Source organism: Atractosteus spatula (assembly GCF_055471065.1).
Source record: "Atractosteus spatula isolate fAtrSpa1 chromosome 10 unlocalized genomic scaffold, fAtrSpa1.hap1 SUPER_10_unloc_17, whole genome shotgun sequence".
Classification (NCBI taxonomy): Eukaryota; Metazoa; Chordata; class Actinopteri; order Semionotiformes; family Lepisosteidae; genus Atractosteus; species Atractosteus spatula.
In genome coordinates this window covers 129094-153533 of record NW_028296620.1, presented here as the reverse complement: position 1 = coordinate 153533, position 24440 = coordinate 129094, and the positions used below count along the sequence as shown (strand labels likewise).

The 24440-nt window shown below is 42.2% G+C and overlaps 1 protein-coding gene and 1 non-coding gene across 2 annotated transcripts; one reads left to right on the top strand and one right to left on the bottom strand.

The window, feature by feature from the left end:
* Nucleotides 1-2556: 2556 nt before the first annotated feature.
* LOC148812744 (uncharacterized) lies at nt 2557-6243 on the bottom strand. Its single transcript, XM_088908487.1, has 2 exons — nt 5871-6243; nt 2557-3638 (listed from the first exon to the last, which is right to left on the bottom strand). Exons 1-2 carry the CDS (start codon nt 6241-6243, stop codon nt 2557-2559), a joined length of 1455 nt encoding a protein of 484 aa, XP_088764613.1.
* Nucleotides 6244-24051: 17808 nt separating this feature from the next.
* trnat-cgu (transfer RNA threonine (anticodon CGU)) lies at nt 24052-24123 on the top strand. The gene has a single exon. It is a non-coding gene; the product is annotated as a tRNA-Thr (tRNA).
* Nucleotides 24124-24440: the final 317 nt, after the last annotated feature.

Genomic DNA, 24440 nt, shown 5'->3' with positions numbered 1-24440 from the left:
TCCTTAAACTCGGACGTGATGTGCAGATGTGCAGTGTCCCTTTACTCTCGTGTTTTCAAATCAATCTCCATTTTTGAGCGTAGTTCAAGTGGAACTGGCCTGACTGCAGAGGAAAGTACGGAATGATAAAATGTTTCTACAATTCTACAATTTACAAATTGTGGGTTCAAGTCCCACCAACATCCCGTGTCATTTTGATTCAACCTTTTGAAATCCTCTAGGGATTGGCGTTGATCAAGTCAAATAGAGGACTTCTTCAGAGTCAACAATCGAAAATGAACCCGAGGACACAAGGGAGGAATTAGCACCAGACCTGGTCAAGCAAGTAATTGCATTACTCCTGTCCTGTAGTCCTTGCTCTTGCTTCATGTTGACTTCAAAATTCTCATGCTTAGCTATAAGGCTCTGCATGGCTTGGCACCTCAGTACCAGTTTGAGCTATTATTGCCCTCCTCCCCACCTCACAACCTCCGCTCTTCTAACTTCCAGCCTTTGAGAACCTAATTAGTAAAACTGAAAGAACCATCTCCATAGGTGTTGGTAGTGCACGAGGAGGAGCTGTGACAATAGAAGAGGAGGAGTGAGAATGGAACGGATGGAAACCCGTTTTCTTGTAGTAATCTGGAAAAAATGAAAATAAAAGCCGAAACCCGAAAAAATAATAATAGCCATAAGAGGAAATGGCTTCTAGCAGCATGCAAGCACCCCTTGTTCATATAGTTGTGACCGTCCCCATATATCTCATGGGAGACCGGGGTTCCATTTCCCGACAAGGAGACTGTTAGCTTTTCTCCCATCAGATTTCAATCTTTCATGCAGTGTGAGAAAGCGTACATAATTTTCCTTTTCTGTCATTTTCTGATGGCTATTTCAAAAACTCCTAAATGCTTTTAGAACATCTACCAATGTATCTGATTATTTTTTTTCCCAAACAAGTTCATTATTGATCATAACAATCTCCAAAGAACAAAGAATGTGCCGAAGATGTGAGGCGTTAAATCTTGAATCAGCTACACGGGTATCTGTTCTGTGGTGGTCAAGATATATTTGTACGAGAAACCAGGAGGAATCACTTCATTCCTATGAACTTTTATAATCTATCTTCTTTGTGGAGTGAATGTTGTATTTGAGAGAAAAGCAAAGATGCTCACTAAGGTAGGGATGACCAAGAGGTCTGGCTATGCAGGAACTGCAAATCATATTCGTACGAGGTCATCAGAAAATAATGTTTAATAATGTTTAATTGCATTTAGTTTATGTGGCTGTTAAAGTGTATATATATTGCGGGTCCTGTCTGGTTTAAAAAAAATTGCATTGAAAAAAAACTGTTAAAAAACATAAAAATATGGATTAGTAATGGTGCCAAAATAGATTTTCTTATTAAGAGAGATTCATATAATATCTCTGTTTCCTCATTATTTATCCATTATTGCATACGTATTTCTTGTATTTGATATTTATTCTCTCTGGGGGTAAATAAAATGTAGATTGTGCAACAAAGACTTTGAGCTTTTTGGTAGATATTAATCAGATGTGGGACTTTTTTTCTTAAGAGTTACAGTTAAGGAACCTAATCTGTTTTATACACATTTCTTGCTCAAAATGTAAAATGTAAGTTAAAAGCTGTCACACAATTACAAGCCTATCCAATGAGAACAGTCTTAATTGGAAATTAAACAGGACTAAACTTAACATTCCAAGACCAAACAGAAATAAAGAAATCAATTTAGACTTAATTTATTTTAAAACTGAATAAAACTAAAAACTTTATACATTTTATTATACACATAAAGTAAATGGCATGATTAAAACTAATTCTGTTCTAATCAACCATAAGTAAGGGTAATAACAGTCAAAATTTAGTTGACTAGACTAAATCAAAAGTGGGTGACTACAAAGAGACTATAACAAATAGACATTTTAGGAACAAGTAAAGGTTTATTCTGAAAAGTGAAGAAAAAAAACACAATGTGTCAGCTGTGGAAGCTTTAACGAATGTCACATGCTAACGCAGCTACCTACTTCAACGAATAGAGATTTCAGTGGAAAACTGGTGACTAAATTGGTGTGTTTTTAAGTCGCCTGACTGGATAAAACACTTCCCATACTAACTGTAGCTTAATGAACTAACTCGCTCCTGTGTGACTGCATTGGTGGATTCTGAAGGTCTCCTGTGTGAGTATGCTGGTTGGCTTTTAAGGTATTTGAATCACTAAAACCCTTTCCACACTGACTGCAGCTGAAAGGTATCCCTCCTGTGAAATTAAGGGTAGTCTGGTGGCTCTGTGGTTAAGGATCTATGTCTGTGGGTGGAAGACTGCCAGTTCAAATTCCTCAATTGACAGAGGAAGACTACTCTGTTGGACCCCTGAACAAAGCCCTTAATCCTGATTGCTCCAGGCATGCTGTACAAAGAGCTGATCCTGTGCTCTGACACCAAGCTTCTCTCCCTATCTGCAGGCCTCATGGTGAGCATGTTGTGAAAAGACAAATACCTAATACAAGAAATTGTATATGGCCAATAAAGTGATCTTATTTTATGCGCTGGTGAGCTCTTCAGTCATTAAAACTCTTCCCACTCTGACTGCAGCTGAACGGTCTCTCTCCTGTGTGAATATGCTGGTGTGTTTTTAAGTGACCTGACTGACTAAAACTCCTACCACACTGACTGCAGCTGAATGGTCTCTCTCCTGCATGAATACGCTGATGTGTTTTTAAGTGACCTGACTGACTAAAACTCCTACCACACTGACTGCAGCTGAATGGTCTCTCTCCTGTGTGAATGCGCTGGTGGGTTTTTAAGGTACCTGACTGACTAAAACTCTTCCCACAGTGACTGCAGCTGAATGGTCTCTCTCCTGTGTGAATGTGCTGATGTCGTTTTAAGAGGTGCAAATGACTAAAACTCTTCCCACACTGACTGCAGCTGAATGGTCTCTCTCCTGTGTGAATGTGCTGGTGTCTTTTTAAGAGGCATGAGTGACTAAAACTCTTCCCACACTGACTGCAGCTGAAAGGTCTCTCTCCTGTTTGAAGGTGCTGGTTGGGTTTTGATTTGCTAGACTGACAGAAACGCTGCTCCTCCCTGTGCCATAATGGCAGTTTGTCCACTCCTTCTGAGCAAGGCCTTGAGTGATTCTTCCTCATCCTCTGATCGTGCTGTGGTCTCTTATTCTGCAAATGCTCCATGGAATGGTCTTGCTCTGTGTGCTGAAACTGAGATTTGTTTTCTCCATCGTGTCCTTCAGTGTGCTGGTCAGCAGTGTGAATCAACTGGGGCTCCATGTCCTGCTCTGTAACATTAAACTCACTCAGTTCTTCTTTGAGTTCATGTACAGTGATGCAGTAAAGTTCATTACAATGTTCTGCAATATTCTTGGTATCCAGATGATTAATCTTCTCCGTTAATATTAAGAGTCCAGGTGTCTCACACTCAGGTTCTATCTTCATCATGGGCACAGAGTCCAGATCCTCGACACTCTGTCTGCTCTCTGTGTGCTGCTCACTGAGTGTTTCTTTCCCTTCTGCAACAGTGAGCTCTGTCTCCTGCATCAGATTGGAGCCCCACTCCTCCTCACTGTGCTGCTGTTCAAGAGGAGCCCTTTCCCCAGCATCAGGGAGAGCACTGGCCTCTGAGCCTGTAAACACAGGACAAGAAAACAAGACCTTTATAATAATAATAATAATAATAATAATAATAATAATAAACTTCTCAAAGTGCTCTACATAATGCCAACAACAACAACAAAAAAAACACAATATAAGCATGATGGGAATACACTGTTTGAGGAGACAGCAGATTGTGGTACAAAATACAGTAGGAGCAGATGGGTAAAGAACAGGTAAATAAAGGCTCTTCTAAAGAAGAAAGTTTTGAGTCTGGATTTAAAGGAGTTTAGAGAAGGTGACTCTCTGATATCCTTGGGGATAGAGTTCCAGAGTTTAGGGCATAACAGAAGGGCCTTTCATTCATAGAGTGTAGATGGACTGGGGGACAGATAGGAGACCAGAAACAGAAGAGAGATGGCTGTGAGGTGGGGAGTAAAGCGATAATAACTCAGACAGGTACTGAGGTGCCAAGCCAAGCAGAGCCTTATAGGTGAGCAATAGGAATTTTAAGTTGACACGAAACTTAACAGGAAGCCAGTGCAAGGACTCCAGGATAGGAGTAATGTGAACACTTGTACTAGACCTGGTCAGGATTCTGGCTGCCAAATTTTGGACATACTGGAGTTTGTTCAATGTGGATTTAGAAACCCCAGAGAGCAGAGCGTTATAGTGGTCGATTTGGAAGAAGAAAAAACTTTTCAGCCACAGTTAACGATAATATAGGGTGTAGTTGAGCAATATTTCTGAGGCGAAAGAAAGAAGTTTTGACAATATGTTGCACACGTTGGTCAAATGTCAAGCCTGAGTCAAATATCATCCCCAAGTTTTTCCAATTTAGACTGAAGCTCAAGTACAGAACCATCTACAGATAGGGTTACAGGACTGGCTTTACAAAGTTGATGGGGGGGTTCCAATAAGCATGACTTCAGTCTTGTCACAGTTTAGATAAAGGAAATTTTGAGTCATCCTAGTTTTTATGTCAGAGATGTAATTAGATAGAAAAGAGACAGCTACATCAGTGTCAGGTTTGGTATGGATGTATATTTGAGTATAATCAGCATAATAATGATAGCTGAGGCCATGTGATCTAGTATTTAGCCCTGAACTTTAATACGAGCTTAGAGTAGCGCTCAAAAGGAAGTACTATCCACGCAAAAAGTAGCTTACATTTTAAACTTGAGATAGCAAAGATATTATTTAGTAGCATGTAATTTAAGTTTTAAAAACTCATTTTCCAAACTTGATATACATCAAAGATTCAAACACATTTAATCTCTTTTAACACAGATAACGTGAAAAGGGATTAAAAATACAGCAGACAAGTACTTTACGTAACATTTTTACACAAATTCATGTATAGCCATTTAGTGGTGAACAAAAAAATTCAAATACTGTAAATAAAAATGTAAAGAATGTGGGAAACATAAAAAATTCAACTCTTATACACCATGCAGCTGAGTTCCTCTTTGGGAACTAGTCACTAGTTATCATGCAGCATCACCATCGATATGACAAGTACAAAGAGGAAAGGCAAGTCAAGAGAAGTTAAGCTGTATCACACTTTTTATTATACTTTAAACTACATACATGCATGTACTAGTACACTCCCAATCGATTTGGGTTGTTTAAGCAGAGGGGAATAAGTGGGTATAAAGGGGTGTTCTGATTATAGGCGATTTTAGAAATACAAGCTATGTTAGAAACCTAACTACCATGAAAAAGTAAGTCTACTGTAATAATATCACAAGTACATTACATTTACACTAACAGTGCACTGAAAGAAAGAGAGGGGTTGATCCAAACACACTGACTGGACACTCCAGTACATTAACACTGCACTGAGAGAGAGGGAGGTTAATTACACACACTGACTGGACACTACAGTACATTAAGACTGCATTGAGATTAGTTAATACAGACACAGGCCCTGGAGGACTGCAATACTTAAACCAATTAAAATTATTTTGTATACACAATCATTAGCATACATATAATAATATAAACCAATAAAACGTAAAAACAATATATATATATACACATAAGTCTTCTTTCTTAATTACGTTGTATTATTATCTGATTCAGTGAAACACTGTAACCGGACAAAACAGTTCAGTTTCCAGTTAAGAATCCCGTTGTTACATCACGCAAGTCTTTCCCACTTCACTCTGCGTCTCTGCACTATATTCTCACCAGTGAGGAAGTTAAAGACACTGTTTTTAAACTCACACACACCCTGACTACATACAAGTCACCCCACTGACCTGAGAGCTGCAGTTTCGTGTCCATTTCTTCCTTTATTCCTGCAGGGACTTCACAGGGAAGCGTCTGGGTACCCTGATCTCCTCCTGCTCCCGACTCCTTCTCCCACAGCTGCAATCTCCACTTCAGGCTCTCGTTTTCCTTCTTCAGCTGCGCCATTTCACTCCCGACACTCTCCTCCACACACTGTGTGATTTTAAACACGGCCCGTCTTACCAGTATCTGGGAGATGCTGCGGAGTTTGTTTTCAATCTCATCCTCAGAGTCAGACATCCTGCTTCGAAACACTCGTGAAACTTCATACACGATCGATTTGAGCAAAACCTCCATGAAAACGTGAAGCTCAGTTTCCAGATTGAACAGTAAAATTGTCATATTTAACCAAAGTTGATCACAAATACAGAGAGAGTGCTATGCGGATACTGAAATGACAAACACTAAGATTCCTACGCACCTACGGGTCTATATGATTGCAAGGGTTTGAATTCATACTTGAAGCAGGAACAGGAACTGAGCGATCACTCCTCCTACATCCTGCCACATGACGCACTTCCTTAGTGATTGTTGCTATGCACTTCACGTGAAGGACTTTCAGTATGTTGTATCTTGTTGAATATACAATGGAAAATAATGTAGCATTGTTTACAAATATATGTACATAAAATATACACATCTATATATATATACACACATACAAATATATATATGTTGTATTTTCATATATTTCCAGATCCTTCGCCTGTATTGAAATAAATAACAGTACTTAAACGTGTATTGAAATAACGGGATCAAACTTTTAATGTAATGGATTCATATCTAAACAATGTCTGCTAATAGACGGTAATGTGAACAATTCCTGTTGCCAATTGGTTTGATATCTCCAAGACATCCAAGAGATCAGGTATTGAAAATCATTTTTTAAACAGAAAATGTGAAATGGAAAGTAGGTCAAAAGCCTTCTGATAATCTAAGTACACCATTCTACATGTTCTGTGCATCCATTAGTTCTATGGGCTTTATGGCATGTAATTAGTTAGACAAATTATATTTCTGATTACAATAGATAGTTTTATATCTCTATTCATAATAAAGGTTGGTTTTATTATAATTTATGATTTCTATAATTTATAGTAATCCTTTGTTTCATTTTTCAGAAAAAAGACTGCAATGTTGATAGAATAAGAAAAAAAGTCCCTAAAAGACTGTGATTTGAATGAAGCATTTTTTGTCCACATTTAACATTTTGCAGCTCTCTGACAAACCAGCAGCATTCTGACAGAAAGAGCACTTGTAAACTCATTGTCTCAGTTATCCAGAGGAGCAGAGTGACTGAGAGGTCAGAGCTGTTAGCTGGTATTGTCAGTGTGAGAACAGCTCTCCAGCTCCGTCTCATTGACTTCACACCACCTGAGTGCTGAAGCTCTTTCTCTCCTGCTCGTCTCCTCTCCACTCCCGTCTTTTGTTCTTTTGTTTGATTTATCAGCTGTCCCTCATACATGAAGGAGGCACCAAAGCCAAAACATTGTGTCTCTTTTCTTTTCACTATGGAATAAACCTTTACCTGCTCCTGTCTCATTCACTCTCTTTTTCACCTTGTCTGCAGTCTCACCTCCTGCTGCTCCATTGTCTGCAGTTTCTGTCCAGAGTTTCACCTCCTGCTGCTCCATTGTCAGAATGAATGGTGAGTCACAGGACTGTTCTCACCTGTTAACACCCAGTAACATTTCTGCCCAGGTGGCAATTTAAATACCTGATTCTGTATTTTAATGTGTCTGTTTTGTGTTTAATGTCTTCATCCTGCTCTTTTTGTAATGAAATTGTTGTACTTGAAGTTGTAAAACTCAAACCTTGGTTTACCATGAGATTTTAATGTGATTTTCTTGATTTCGTGTTCATCTGCATTTGATATGTTTATATTTCACTATATTTACTCATAATCATGTGTACTCATACATACTCCATGTAGATAATGTAAACGAAATCTCATGTCACAGTAAAGGCTCACACAGAGAGAATTCTTGAAGAATAAAATCACACTACACAACTTTGGATCATCACGTCCAAGTTTAGTGACAGCAACATTAGAGATTTTAAGCTAAGAAGTTTCAGATCACCTTTTTATTAAAAGTTCAAGCAACTTCGAATAACTTTGCAAGGAACATTTCAAAATCTCAATCAAATCCAGTACAATCCCAATGGATTAATCTGAACTTACTCCCTGCGATCCCGACAAGTTGGGAAACAATTTTATGGTTCTTATGGTAAGAAAAATAACACAAGACCACACAGATTCTTTAATGCTTACATCATAATGTTATTAGACTAGGACACCGATGTGAATATGTGTTTGGGTTTCGATTCGCCGATTCTTGTTGAAGAATTGATGATTTACGATTAAAGAATCAGTAGTGTCGGAAAGCAGGAGCTCTGTTTCTCAGCGATCTTGAAGGCATGTCTATGTAGAGCACAGTGTGAAGATCTGTACTAAAGAACACCAAGTGCTTAATGTGGCATCTTTTACCATTGCAACTTTTCATCTCAGGTGTACTTTTAGAAGGCATAGAAAGAACAGTTGTGTTGACACTCTCATCACACAGCAGAGTGGCGCATCTGACGCGTGCTGGGCCCATAACCCAGAAGATAATGCAGCAAAACCCTTCTCTTCTATGGATGTTTTATGGAAGACTTAAGCACACCATCTGGTCAATGTAGTATAAGAAAAAAAACATAAACAAAGTCTCTTTGTATAAGTCCCGTTCTAAGTTTCTTGCTTTTGTGAGCAAACTTACCCAGATCTGCAATATTTTAAAATATATGGAATAATTAATTGGAAATAACTAAATTATCGACAATATCCAGTTATATACTTGAACAGACAAAAAAAAATGATTATGATATTACATATACCCACATACTTCATATCCTACATATTAACATACTGACCAGAATAATTAAAAAGCTTTGATTCTGAACCCCTGCAGTTAGTGTTAATTAGAAAAACAACAGTGCTGCAACCTGAGCACAAGTTCAGCTGCTCTCCAGCTTTGTTCCGCACGGTTTTTCATTGCAATTGAGCTCAGAGCTGGAGATGATCTCCAGACAGTATGGTTAACACCTGGTTAACTAGTCCGCAGCTGTGTGCTCCATTCAAAAGTTTGTTCCAATTGACCCAATGTGTGGTTCTATAGCTGTCAGGTGCAGTTCCCTTACATAAAGGACATTTATTACTGAGGAGCCCGATTGACAAGCCAGGCAGGAGTCAGATCTACAATTTTCTGATCCGCATGATTCTGAACACTTGATTCAGGCCCCTTTATAGCTCTCTCTGTTCAAGATAAAAATAAAAAGGTTCAGTGCGTAGCAAAGAATCACCAATAAATTGAATGTGGAAGTTAAGTCCTGTTCTAAGTTTCCTGCTTTTGAGAGCAAACTTACCCAGATCTGCAATATTTTAAAATATATGCCGTTGTTGAGTTGGAAATAACTAAATTAAAATATCGATTTCCAGTTATATACTTGAACGAGACAGAAAAAATAACAATTATGACCTACATATTAACACATTGATCAGAATAATTGAAAGGTTTTGATTCAGAACCCCTGCAGTTAGTGTTGATTAGAAAAAAACAACAGTGCTGAAACCTGAGCATAAATTCAGCTGCTCTCCAGGTTTGTTCCACGTGGTTTTTCGTTGCAATTGAGCTCAGAGCTGGAGATGATCTCTAGATAGAACCGTGTTAACTAGTCCGCAGCTGTCTGCTCCTTTCGAAAGTTTGTTGCAATTGACCCAATGTGTGGTTCTATAGCTCTCAGGTGCAGTTCACTTACACAGAGGACATTTATTACTGAGGAGCCTGATAGGTTTAAAAGCAACACGAGTCAAGCAGGAGATGAACCTACAATCTTCTGATCCATTGTGTTACTGCCCTTCCTCTCACATTGCTGAACTGCACCAGAGTGAGCTCAGCGCTGTAGTACCATCTATAATATATGGGGTGGTGCGGTGGCTAGGGATCTGTGCCTGTGGCTGGAAAGTTGCCAGTTCGTGTCTCGTGGCCAGCAGAGAAATCCTCTTAATGTTAGATGCAAGACAATCAGATGTCAGGAGAATCTTAAAGCTACTGAAGCAGGAGTAGCAGTAACCGCAATGAGGTGGGTAAAGTTGGGCATTTCTCATTTTCTTCTGTACAGCCACCGTGTCAGAATGCACTGCTTGGGATATGAAGGGAATTACGGCTTCAGATTGTTTTTACTGAGCTCTGCATTGTTTTATTCATACTGCCTACATGCTTTGAATTGCTGACATTTTCTGCATGCATTTCTTTTTCAGGTTTCATTAAATTCCTCACATTGGAGCCAACACTTAAATATTTCACTAGGGGTCGCATAATACATGGTGCAAACCTTATTTACTGTGGAATGCTGTGGCACATGAAGCTGTTTTATTCAGTGGGGAGGTTTGATGCGCATATTACAAATCGAGCGGGCGAGTAAGAAATCCAAGAAGACATCCAATTAAAAGAAATGAAAAGAATCCAAGATGCGTAGAAAACTGCAGATCTTAAAAATGCAGAACAGTTACACAGTACACTGTGGTGCAGCTTTTATATTTCGGTCTTACACATTTGAATACATACTTTACCGTAAAATCGTGCCTTGATTACAGACACCCCAAACAGTTCTTAATTCACAAAGCAAAGGCTATCTAAATGTGCCTCTGTTCCTTTCCCTTTCAGGATATTATTAAAGATTAGAGAGTACCATAAGTGTGAAGCAAAGAGAGAAACTCAGAACGGAGCTTTAATAAACACAGGTGTAGTGTTTCATAGCCGTTCAGGGACGCCAAATATGTAACGTTGTGGCTCTCTGAAGGCACCAGTTCTGTAGGGTTTGGGCATTTACTGAGACAATTATTAATTGTAGCAGTAAATCACAAAGTTGATTCTTTTGATGGCTTTAGAATCCAACCATGCGACATAACTCAAACAACGCACACACACAGGTACTAATACACGAGGATACATTTATTAATACATAGAATATGCATGTAAAACTAACAGATCGTATCGAGAGGGTTATCAGAATACAAAAGATATATATTCAATCAGTTACGAAGTGTTACACATATCAAGAGGACATACGTTCAGTATATCATTCATTTAGACCGTTTCGTAAATGAACTTGGTTATAACTTCTACATTAGATACTCAAAACAAGTACATAACTCTTAGGAATTAAATTGATATCAACTGGTTGGGATAACAATTGAATTCTCGAGCTGTAATGCAGTGAAGTTGAATACTCATCCAATTTCTGGGGATTCAGATCTCCTGCGGGCACAAAGAAACAGTTGCAGGCTGTTGCTGTCCAATCCGCGCTCTCTGGCTGTTTGCCAGGCTGTGCTGTGCGGCTTGCGACGGTGCGCTGCTGATGCTCACTGTCCGGCTAGTTAGTGTTGGCTTTAACTAGCAAAGTTTGTGCACAGGAGAAAAGATGACTGTGGATCCCAGCAAGTCAGGAAGAGGACCGGTTCGTTCCTGATGAAGAGCTAGTTCTGAATAGTGATTCAGCTGTCCACAGTTCCGACCTGTTCACGAGGCCTGCTGCTGGTTACTCTCTGGCAACCTCCACTCTAGACTCTTAGAACAAAGGAAAGTTCTGGCACTCGGACACACTGGCCGTTCCGTGGTTGTCCGGGCTGAGTCTCGGGATGGTCAGGAGGCGCGCTGCGAGAATGTCCTGCCCTTGGGAGCCTTCTGCTCCTGGGCCGTCCTGCCCTGGAATTCTCCTTTGAATTCCCTTTAGAACAGTCCACAGAATCCTCTCCAGAATCTTACTGAATCTCCCGAATCTGAATCTCCAGGCCTGTGTTGCCTGTTTTTACCTGGAGGAACTTCAGCTCGTTGATTGGCTGAAAGTTCCATGGGCATCAGAGTCCCACGTGGGTTACTCAGCCCTACCAGTCTCTGATTGGTTGATCAAGGTGAGATATGAGTCACTTAGTCCTGACACTTAGTAATGCAGTCCAGATGTCCATCTGGCACTCCCTAGACAGATAGGCGCCAGTGGATGACCATTGATCATGATAGCCAGACTTAGCTAAGTGCATCCCCCTTTGGGAGCTGTCCTAGGACCTTAAATCACCCTGCACTAATGGTCTCTCTGTGGCTGCACCACAGAGATGAACAGAGAAATGGGGCCTCATTTGGGAAGCTCAGAAACACTTAATTCTTTCTTATTATTAAGCCTCGCCGCTACATATCCCCCCTTTTTGAAGGTCACGAGGTCCTGAGGCTTTGTTGCCTTCAAAACAAAACAGAGTTAAGTGATGTCCCTTGTCATTAGAACATTAACCTTAAATGTCCACATTACTCCTCGAGAATTCATACCGGAACCAGCATTGGGAACAAACAGGATGAATAAAATCTGGAGTATGTATAAACACGGTAGGAGACATCATCTCAGTCTAGGCATTACACATCAGGAAGTTCACTGTCAATATCTGATACCTCTGTAGGCAGATATTTGGGAAGAAGTAACTTCCTTTCTTTTGACATGCTACCTTTGACTCATTCATGCTACCCGGAGTACATCTTGATGTAAGAGTACAGCATTCAGAGTACACTGTCAGTCATGACCCAGCTACCCGGCAGTAGTGTTACAATAACAACAGTTCCTGTTCCCAGCCCCCCTGATAAACCACGACACCTGTGTTGGGCACCTGCCAGGGTGGGTTGGAGGTTTGTTCCATTAAAGCAAACTAACTACCTGTACCTCTTCAGGGCGTAGTGTTTCTTGGATTTCTATCCAATTCAATAGTGTGGCACCTGAAGGCATCCACGACCTCCAGTTTGGTCTTATGTTGTCTGGTTCCAGACCGTACAGTGTTAAGTTACCATGCTGTACTATGGCCTCCTTGGGAACTTGCAGGAAACTGTTGGTTAGGTAGCTGCATTGTGGTAGCTGTATCATGCCTGTCACAAGTCATAGTGACAGTTAAGTGTGGTGTGCTGACCAGCCATTTACTTCCCACCTGCTCTTCATGGGGTTCATTAACCTACCTCTGTTCGTTAGTAGCCTATACCCTTCATTGGTGAATCATTTAGACACAGCCAATGGATAGCTTTCGTAGCCATACCCATCTCAAGATTTGGAACCAAATTCAATCTTGGATTGCTTTCTGGGTGAGCTATGAGCGATGGGGTGGTTAATGTCACATACTCCTCTACTGAGAAGAGTGGAATCAAGTGGGTTGGGATTTGTGCCATGGCTAGACTGGCTACAGTGGCACTGAACTCCCTTAACAGGTCTTGTGTCAACATTCTGGCCTGTTGCACACAAGCATAAACCCACTGTATAACACCGGCAATCATGTCCACTGGTTGGGGGATAAGGTTTAACCCTGTTGCATAGGAAATTTCCTGTAGGGTTTTCCCTAGGCTTTCCAACTTTTGCTGCTGTTGATACAGTCTGTCACTACCCTCTGGCATCTCTGACACCTGCCTTCTTGGGGCAGTCAGGGTGAGAGTGCCAGTAGCAAACAAACCTACCAGAAATAGCAAATGCACAACAGTGGCAGCAGAAATCAGTCCTCCCAAAAGTCTTTTAGGGTGGCTGATCCCAGTCATCTCCTTCTGAGTGACTGTTGCCTTTCTAAGCTGGCGCAGCGTCTTTCTCATTATGCCATGTGGCATCTTGGGCACCAACATCCTGGAAATCTGGGGAGATCTGACGCAGCTGCTGATGCTGCTCCTCCATTTCCAGGGCATCTACTTTTTCGATTTGTTCATGCCTGTGCTCTAGGAACTCTGCAGGGGGCGGTGCAGCGGTGGAGCATGCCTGACCCCCGGCTGAGTGGTCATCTAGAGCACCTGAGTGATCTGGAATTGTTACCCCATTCTCACTGTTCAGGTCCACCCTGCACACTTCCTGATTGAGGAATCCCTCTATCGGCATGTTTACAATCGTTCGCTGGGGGTAGGTGTAGGACACCTGCTCGCTCCCCCCTTCCCTCGCTAGGGGTTCAGGGAGCTGCCCCAGCACTGAGATAGCTAGTTCACTGTCTTCGAACTCGCTATCACCCACCAGGCCCATGTCAGTGCAGGCGGGGATTCTGATACCCCTCTTTGCGATGTCCTGCACTGGCAGGCGGGTGGCTTGACCATCCAGCTCCAGTCTGGCTGAACCACTGTTGGTCAGACTCAGACTGACAGACTGAGCTGGTGGCTGTAAGAAAACCGGCTCGGCTTTCATTCCCTGTCCCTTCCGGGGGAATGGGTATGTTGGAAACACTGCCGTTGAGGCAGGAACAATCAGGTCAGTCTCACTCACTATCTGGTAGTTGTGAGAAATAATGTTACCTGACTGCAGGTTCCCAGGGTCACAGCAGAGGGAATCGGCATCTGGGATCAGGTGTGTCCACAGCGCAGTAGTCTCAGCGTCCAGCTGGACCTCCTCTCTAACCTGTGAATGTTGCACCAGGGGCACCTGGCGGTGGCCCCGTGACAGCTGCTCAAGCAGATCCTCACTAATAGAGGACCTCTCAGGGCTAAGGGTGAGGGCTACATCACCAACCTGCTCTCCTGCCATCTGGATCCCTTCCACCACTGCAGGGTGGTGGTCCTGACCCCTCTTGGGTGCCAGGGTGCACAGGGAAAGCTCCTTTTCATCGCGAGGTGGGGAGATCTGCTCCTCTTTAGGGATGTAAAAGGGGTGTGCTTTACCTGGTGGATCAGGCGGCTGCTTGGAGCACCGCTTCTGTGGCATGGAGGCTGTTGTGACCTCAGCCGGGACATGACTTCCCTGTATATCCGAGGAACAAGAAAATATTTTTATTTCTTGTCCAGAGGGAACAGAAGGAATCTCCACATAGGCTTCTGTGTTCGTTGGGCACTGTGTGAGCACAGTCTGCCTCTTGGCCCCCCTTCCTTCTGTACAGAAGGCTTAGGAGCCTTGACCTGTTTCCACACCTTGCCTTTCTGGTGATCCACCAAAGGTTCCTCTCTGAGTCGCATGCCCTTTTCTTTTTCTTCCCGTTTGAGCTTGCTGTATGACATCAAACACCTTTCAACCTCAGTGTCAATCAATGTCTCACTGTGTAAGACATCTCCCATGGCAGCCTTGAGGTAAAAGCTTCCTGCTTTTCCTCTCTGTTTTACTGCCTGCTCTGTGACTTCAGGGGTGGAGTCAGCACTCGCTTGGGAGTGGCTGACCTCATCCAGGCAGGAACCCTTCCATTCAATCAGATAGACTGAGGGAGGGAGAGGGGGCAGGTCTCCGCCTCCTCCAGTGGAGAGTATCAGCTCATTCACGCTTCCGGCAGCCTTGGGGAGCGGTTGTCTCTGTCCTAATAAAACTTGTTCAAGCCTGGCTAGGCGGGCGGCTACTGAATCCTTTTGTTCAGCTTTATCTAGCCCTTTCTCTTCCCCGGTGTTCTCATGGAACTTAGGACGCTGGGTGTGGTCCTGTGTGCCTGCTTTGGAACGGGGCTTAGCCAGCTCAGGAGCCTGTGCTCCTTCATGCAGGGGGGAATTAACCCTGCTGGCTCTGACGGCGAACACAGTCGCTTTAACAGCTTTTTGCTCAGAGCGACTTTGGACATCATACTCCCAGGCTTTCTGCACGAATCTCTTAATATCAGTCATTTTCATGGTCTGTGCATCTGTATGCATTAAGAACATCTTTCTGACTGACGGGTGGAGATTCGCAATGAATAAACCCTTGAAATGTGTGTTCTCTTCACAACCCTCATCATTTCGCCCTGCAAAATAAGTTCATCTAAGTCTCTCGTAATATTCGCGAGGGGATTCTGCTCTCTCGTGCTTAATGTTAAGGGCGGCGGCTATCGCGGCAGTCGGGTCAATAAACGCACTGTATTCTGATAAGTGCTTGACACAGCTCTTCAAAGTCATCACAGACTTTCTTCATCTGCCTAGCCATCCACTCATGTACAGCTCTGCTGGTAGTTTTCCTGACCAGAAACACTTTCTCCTGTTCTGTGGCGTTTGGCAGGTACTGCAGGTTATACCTGAGGTCCTGAATATAACACTCGATATTATTCTCTGACACTGCGGGGTCAAATCTCTCTATGTCCTTCGCTAGCTCTCTCAGAGAATGGAGATTTATTCTCCTAGCTTCTCCGCTGACGGAGATATGGAAAAGATTGCGGTCAGACCTGTCGCTGCTAGAGAGAGTGCTTTATAGCGACTCGAATTCAGACCTTTTAGCAACCATCGTTAAACTTAAAGAGTATTACTTTTAAGTACGAAATCACAGTTTTACCACAGAAAACCACAAGATCAAGTATGCAATCAACCCAGTAGATCGCAAAAGATCACAAAACAATCAAGCACTGCTTAAAGAGCAAGGGGAACTTTTTTCCTTTCGGCTTTCAGCACACTGTATTGTCGTGTATGAAACCCTCGGCGTGTTATATGAATTATTCCGCTTGGTTGATTCATTTCAGTCTTGCCACGCCGGTCCAGGGACGCCAAATATGTAATGTTTCATAGCCGTTCAGGGACGCCAAATATGTAATCATAGCCGGCCAAAATGTAAATGTAGTGGCTCTCTGAAGGCACCAGTTCTGTAGGGTTTGGGCATTTACTGAGACAATTATTAATTGTAGCAGTAAATCACAAAGTTGATTCTTTTGATGGCTTTAGAATCCAACCATGCGACATAACTCAAACAACGCGCACACACAGGTACCGATACACGAGGATACATTTATTAATACATAGAATATGCATATAAACCTAACAGATCTTATCGAGAGGGTTATCAGAATACAAAAGGTATATATTCAATCAGTTACAAAGAGTTACACATATCAAGAGGACATACGTTCAGTATATCATTCATTAAGACCGTTTCATAAATGAACTTGGTTATAACTTCTACATTAGATACTCAAAACAAGTACAAAACTCTTAGGAATTAAATTGATATCAACTGGTTGGGATAACAATTGAATTCTCGAGCTGTAATGCATTGAAGTTGAATACTCATCCAATTTCTGGGGATTCAGATCTCCTGCGGGCACAAAGAAACAGTTGCAGGCTGTTGCTGTCCAATCCGCGCTCTCTGGCTCCGTGCCAGGCTGTGCTGTGCGGCTTGCGACGGTTCGCTGCTGATGCTCACTGACCGGCTAGTTAGTGTTGGTTTTAACTAGCACAGTTTGTGCACAGGAGAAAAGATGACTGTGGGTCCCAGCAAGTCAGGAAGAGGACCGGTTCGTTCCTGATGAAGCGCTAGTTCTGAATAGTGGTTCAGCTTTCCACAGTTCCGACCTGTTCACGAGGCCTGCTGCTGGTGCTAACCTCGGGTGGATCCTCTGGTTATTCTCTGGCAACCTCCACTCTAGACTCTTAGAACAAAGCAAAGTTCTGGCACTCGGACACACTGGCCGTTCCGTGGTTGTCCGGGCTGAGTCTCAGGATGGTCAGGAGGCGCGCTGCGAGAATGTCCTGCCCTTGGGAGCCTTCTGCTCCTGGGCCGTCCTGCCCTGGAATTCTCCTTTGAATTCCCTTTAGAACAGTCCACAGAAGTCCACTCCTGAATCTTACTGAATCTTACTGAATCTCCCCTTCTGAATCTCACAGGCTCTCTGTGTTGCCTGTTTTTACCTGGAGGAACTCATTGAACTCACCTGGAGGAGCTCATTGATTGGCTGAAAGTTCCATGGGCATCAGAGTCCCACGTGGGTTACTCGGCCCTACCAGTCCCTGATTGGTTGATCACGGTGAGATATGAGTCACTTACTCCTGACACTTAGTAATGCGGTCCAGATGTCCAACTGGCACTCCCTAGACAGATAGGCGCCAATGGATGACCATTGATCATGATAGCCAGGCTTAGCTAAGTGCATCCCCCTTTGGGAGCTGTCCTAGGACCTTAAATCACCCTGCACTAATGGTCTCTCTGTGGCTGCACCACAGAGATGAACAGAGAAATGGGGCCTCATTTGGGAAGCTCAGAAACACTTAATTCTGCCTTATTATTAAGCCTCGCCGCTACACATGTAACAATCCCATTGTGCAGTTGCAGTGGTGCATTTGGTCAGCGTGGAGTGGAGAGTGGAGTCATGCTGAGGTTGTGAGTTCAAGCCTCACCTGTGGCAGTTTTGCCTGTGATTTCAGCTGCTGAAACTTGCTGTTGGATCTAGGTTGGTTCTTCTGTTACTTTTTCCGCTCGTTGGAGCTTTATTAATGCAGGCACACCTGCTTCCTCTGCATTTTATTTTATCGCTGCTCACAAACCAACATACTGCAGACACCTCTGATACTGTTAATGCTTGTGGGCCACGTGTTCCTGCTCTCAGCCTACTATACCCTGTTCATGCGCGTCTAGAAACATTACTGCTCAAGTACAGGAGCGAAAGACTAAACGAAATCACACCCACTTTGAAAATATCACGTTTGACAAACCATAGGATGATGAGAATGGGATTCTTTGGATGTTTGAGTACATAAATCAAAGACACTGCGTTCAGCATATTCACATCAGGCACTCGGACAGAGATAAACCCAGAGAAAATCTTCTCACATTTTAATCTGTAACTGCAGGAATCAACAAATTGTTAATTATCTCAACTTCACTTACAATTTTTAAACAATTTACAAAGCCCACAGTGGATGACATTTGGCTCCGGCACACATCAGTTGCTTGGAATATCATTGTAATATTTAATTTGCTTTCCCGTCACACCACTTTTATTAATAATGAAGTTTATCAATACACGTTTATTTAAAACATGTCATTTATTATTGATACAGTTTCATTCTGTCTTTATTAGGAGCTGTATCACAGCTAATGCATGTAAAGCCTTCAGGATGCAATGGTGAGAGTTCAGTTATCCCAGGGAGTGAAGAGAACTGAAATTTAGTAAACCCATATTTTAATAGAGTGTAAATCTTCAAAGTGTTCTGTCACTTCAAAAGCATATCACAGGAGTAGGGATTGAACCCACCTAGACATTTGCTCATTGGGCCTTAAGTTTAACACCTTAACCACTCAGCCATCCTGAGCAACAGTTTAGCTGTTCAATTGCTCAGCCATCCTGGTTTCACCTTTCCAGCTCTGTGTTACACAGAATATATTTGTTCATTGAATATTTTAATTTAATATATTTGTTATATTTTTTAATGGAATGAGACTGTGCACTGGTGGTTCCCAGGGGAAAACAGGGTTATTGAGCCATGGGGTATTCTGAGAATAAATTGGGTGGGTGAATGTAACCGTGTGGTAAAGTAAAACAGTCCTCTTAGATGAAGCGCTACAGATGCAGCCCCTGAAAGTGTATAAGACTTACATTTATAGTACTGCTGACACAAATGGAGCCTCTACATCAGACCAAAATAGCGATGTGTTCGCTTAATTGTGCGTAGGATCTCCTCATGAATCTGTCTCATTCATCAGTGGAAATAGAAGCCATTACAATACGATACATGTTCACCTTCAACCCCGCAGCTGTCGGACGTGCTTGTTTTGGTACTATTTGCAATGAGCACCGAATTAAGAGTTAGGTGTCCATACTGGTATCTTTTAAACTGTGAGGGACATTGGGTTATATACAAACGGGACAGAGACACAGTAATACTCCTATATTAACATGTCCTGCATTTTAATTTACTGATCGGTTTGTGCTAATTATAACCACAACAATACCCCTGTGTCCTGAGCACCACACTGAGCACACGTTAAGCTGGTTCTCTGACTTTGTTCAGCACGACTGCTTGTTGCAGTTGAGCTCAGAGCTGGAGATGATCTCCATATTCTACTGCACTAACTAGTCCGAAACTTAGTACACAGTACACACTTTCTAAATGAAGTCAGGTTGTTAAAAAATTAAACCAGCGCCCTGTCAAAGAAACGTACCCCGGTCTCAGCACTGTACTAACGAGGAGCGCTTGTCTGCAGCTGAGTGTGAGCTCAGTTTACTGTCAGCAGACATTTCCTCTTTTCCAAAGACTTTTTCACCTGCTCTCAGCTTTTAAAGACGGTCATAAACGCTCAAGAAGTAATTCATGTCAGTTTGAAGTCTGTTTCTGTTGTCTCAGCTCTTGATAAAGAAAAGCCGTGCGTGGGAGACTCCCTCTCTGAAGAAGTTTGCAGTCACCCTGCGAGGGAGAAGAGCCATCAATCACCGAGGCAACCACTGAGACAGTTAACATTAAACACGTGAAATGCGAGATGTTGTGATTTTTTTCCCGCTTAAGGCTTCTATCGTTTCCACTCTAACGAGAAAGACCTCTTTATTAGAAGTGAGATTTTAACAAACGTCTCCAGGGTTAACTGCGACCTGAACGCAACGCCTTAGACCACCAGCCATCTTGCCTGTGGTACTTAGAGCAGCGCTCAATAAAAATGATCAGAAACCGAAAGCGCTTCTTATGCGGATCAGTATATTCCGATACCACTGGTTCTGCAGAAGAAATAAGAAAAGCTGAACTCAAAGCACTGTGTTGCCATTACGGGTACTCTGTCTGCAGCTGCTTTAAGATCTACTCACACCGTGTTGCCATTAAGGCTACCTAGTTAAAAAAAACGTATCGTCACCTTTTTGAGCGTGATTATTAGACACCCGTTAAATCTCAACCGAGGTTTCTTGAGAGATCGTTCAGCGAGCGAGTAATAAAAAACTACTTCGCTTCTAACCTCTGCTGTCGCTGTAAACTCGGACGTGATGTTCTGCAGATGTGCAGTGTGCCTTTCCTCTCGTCGTATTCAAGAGCACTCACTGTGTGAGCTCCTCACTGCGTGTTCTGTACTCTACTGTGATTTAATTTAGATGATTACGTGGAGTAGAGTGACAAGATCTACTTGAACATTTTCGGTTTGTGAAATGAAACACTAAATACACTACTGTAAATACAAGTAATGGACATTTAAAATAACCACAGTACAGCTAGAAGAGTGAAAGATAAAAGACTATTTAGAATGACATTCACAATAGACTTAAGAACAGCACAACCGCCCGAACAGGGACTTGAACCCTGGGCCCTCAGATTAAAAGTCTGATGCTCTACCGACTGAGCTATCCGACACTGTCGAGAGCCTCGCAAGTCACGTGTCTCTTGTGCCGAAGAGCAGTCATACCTGACCCGTCTGGAATGACCACTGACAGACTTTATCCAGAAGCGACGGCACCACTCCCAGTAGAATGAGTGAGAAATACAGCATGACATGGGTAGTTAAGGGGCTCCCACAATCCATCTTTCCTCACATTACTGATTTTTTTCAATAGCATTTTGACCTATTTTCACATTCAGATTTTTTTCACATTTAATAAAATCTTTTAATCAACAACATTAAAAAGCAAACAAATGGAACATTTTTTGGAACAATAATTAAAAAAAACTTTCAATGCCTTGGTTGTATACGTGTGCACACCCTTTATAAAGGGAGTTGCAACAGTGCTGAAATCTAAAGAGCATTTCTGTAGAGAAAACAGCATTTTTTCTGCCTTGATGTTAAAGCTTAGGGAGCCTGTCTTTTAGAAATTCTATTTCTTAACACCTTGCACAGCCTCTCGACAGACTAACAAATATTTTTTGGAGAAATTGGCTCACACACCGGAAGACACTAACGTTTATCTACGTTAGAGTATGTGAATAACAGTTTAACCGAAAAAGTTTGCAATTGTGATTTTGTTAAAATTCAATAAATCGTCTATCAACAGTTAGAAATTATTAAGAAATTGTTTTATTTCATAAACTATAAGACAATTAAGAGAGTTTATAGGTCATATCCGTCGCTTATGTTCTTTTAACTCTAGCGTTAAGGATCCAAACCCAGGTGCGGACGGTTGTGTTTCTTGAATCTCTTGTAATCATCAAAAGTCGATGTGTAGTCCTTCAGTACTTTCTCGAGTTGTGCCATGGATATTTTATACGATCCATACTTGTCATGCTCTTTTGCATTTTCCTTAACAAACGGAAAAAAGTTCAAAGTGTGTTTATGGCTGTGCTTCACATATACACGAGAGCACTTGTAACAGTACAGGACACGCAGTGAGGAGTTCGTGAAGCTTTCAGTTTAGTGCGGAGTTCAGAAGGAGGATTCGCTCGCTGAATGATCTCTCAGGAAATCCCGGGTGAGATTCAACAGGTGTTTTCTGCGACAGCCACGACAAGTGTGAAGCAATCTCTGGATTTCTTGAATTTGAACTAAATTATTAGTTCAAATAATTTAGGATTTAACAGTACTAAATGAGGTACATTTAAAACAGCAGCGCAACTCTCTAGCACGTCGAGTGTGCCTGCATTTAATTGTGTAAACCTGGCTCTCTCTGAACACGAGCAAAGAGTTCTCACTCAACAGAAAATTGCCATGTGAGTACTGTAATATAAAGCACCTGGAGGGGGCAAGGATTGAACCTGGGACCTCATACATGCGATGCACTCTACCACTGAGCTACATCCCCGATGCGAATACTTATGGAACAGACTTAGAGATGTGCAGAGAATGCCTGCAGTTTCCCACTTTCGCGTTTCCTCTACTGAAGAGTAAATTCATGGGAATGAAGAAATAAGGAAGGAAAAATAATCGCATCGAAGCTTCAAGAGACTGGGCAAAAATTAATCTGTTATTTTTGTATCCAGTCACACGTGCGACGATGGTTGATTCCCAGACGGGAGAGAGCTTTTTTTCTACCTCCTTACTCGACTGTCTTTCAATTCTGTTTTAATTGAAAGCTTTTTGCATCTTTTAAGTGCTCTTAATTAAACTATGCATAGAAAAACAGCAGTACTGATGATTTTCATGGACCGATGCACACTTGTTCTGTACAACTCGAGTGATAAAGCCCTGTCTGCAAATATTGTAGAAGAACGTAAAAGGGTGAAACAACGCCCCAACCACAGGAATGGTAACAGGAAGGATCGTGTTTTTATGTGATAAGTCCTTTTGAGATGTCTTGTCGATGCACACAGGCGGTAGAGCTGAATAATTTACTTTTAGTGGTGTTTTTAAACAAAGATGGAACATGTTATTTCTGTACCAGGAAGAAAGGAGCAGACTTTAACTTTAAGAGGCAAAAACGACACCTTATCAAAGCTAATATTAATTAAAATGACATCACAACAAAAGAGTGGAGCCTTGAGTGAATAAAATTAGTTTTCATTGGACGTCTGTGTCTCCATAACTTTGTAGGTGAAAGAGAGGATTGTGATAATTTGCAGGTGCTTCTCTGAAGTGCGTTGGTGGTAAAGGCGCCTTCCAAATAATTGAGTCGGGTTTGAATCCCAGCCAGTGCAAACCCAAATCTTTTCAAGATAATCTGTGATCCGCTAACACATCTTTTGAAACACTACGACAGGTAACACCCCGTGTGAAACATCATGAGCATCTGTTAAACCTCTCTACCTGCCCGTTCCTCACACAGACATGACAAGAGTCTAAAGGGACATTTTGAGCCGTAGAAACATTTTGTCATTCCGTACTTTCCAGTGCAGTCAGACCAGTTCCACTTCAACTGCGCCCGACAATGGAGGTCGTTTTGAAAACAACGAGAGTAAAGAGACACTGCACGTCTGCAGAACATCACGTCCGAGTTTAAGGACAGCAACATCAGAGATTGGAAGCTAGGGAGTTTCAGGTCTGTGTTTTTATTATAGGTTCAAGAAAGTCTGAATACCTTTGCAAGAAGTATTTCAGAATCCCAGTCAAATCCAGTACGAATGCCGCATAGATCTGCATTGTACAATTAGCATACTGTTTGTCCGTTGAATCAAACACGCCTTATAAAGCATTTCTAAAACAGGAGAGGTCGTTAGGGAATGCGTCTTCCTGTAAAAATAAAATGACTTCAAGGGCACTATAAGCAGAGGTGTGAAAGCCTGCTCTACAGAAGAACTAAAGCCAGAGATGCCAAAGAGGTCGAGATTTCACCACGTGAGAGAAAGCATCTCAGAAAACGAAGTTGCGGTCGTTTCCACGCGTTATAAAACCACTAGGTCAAACAACAAGAGCTGAAGAGCCGCTGTTGAGAGTAACGCGGCCGAGCGCTCTAAGGAGCTGGCTTAAACCTCCAGTCTGTTCAGGAGCATCTGTTGGAGTCGCACTGCTACAGCGTATCTCCTTGATAAGTATCCCTTTTATTGATGTTGCTGCCTCCAGACGATGTAAACCAGATTCAGAAAAAAAATAATTTGAACAACATTATTCCCATGTCTCCTTGAAGGCGCGGTGGCCAAGTGGTAAGGCGTCTGTCTCGTAAACCGAAGATCGTGGGTTCAAACCCCACCTGTGCCTGTTTCATTTGTCACTGCTTTCCTTTAGTTTCAAAGTCTTCAAAAAACTCGCAATGTAGGAGTCTCAATAGTAAGAGAAGGTAACTGTCGCCAGTGATTAGTATTCTTGCATATCCTGCCTTGTTTTTTAGTCGACAAAGCTTGTTTCTCTTCACACCCATCTTCCGAATGATCACCTCAGCATTGGGAAGGAACGTGCGCTTGGTACAGCCCCCCACTCCATGGTCTGATCACAAACATTTCGGATGAGCTGTCAGTCCAGGTTGGAAGTAACGTTCGAAAGCACTAAAAATCTGACTTAGGAACGAGAAGACCGTG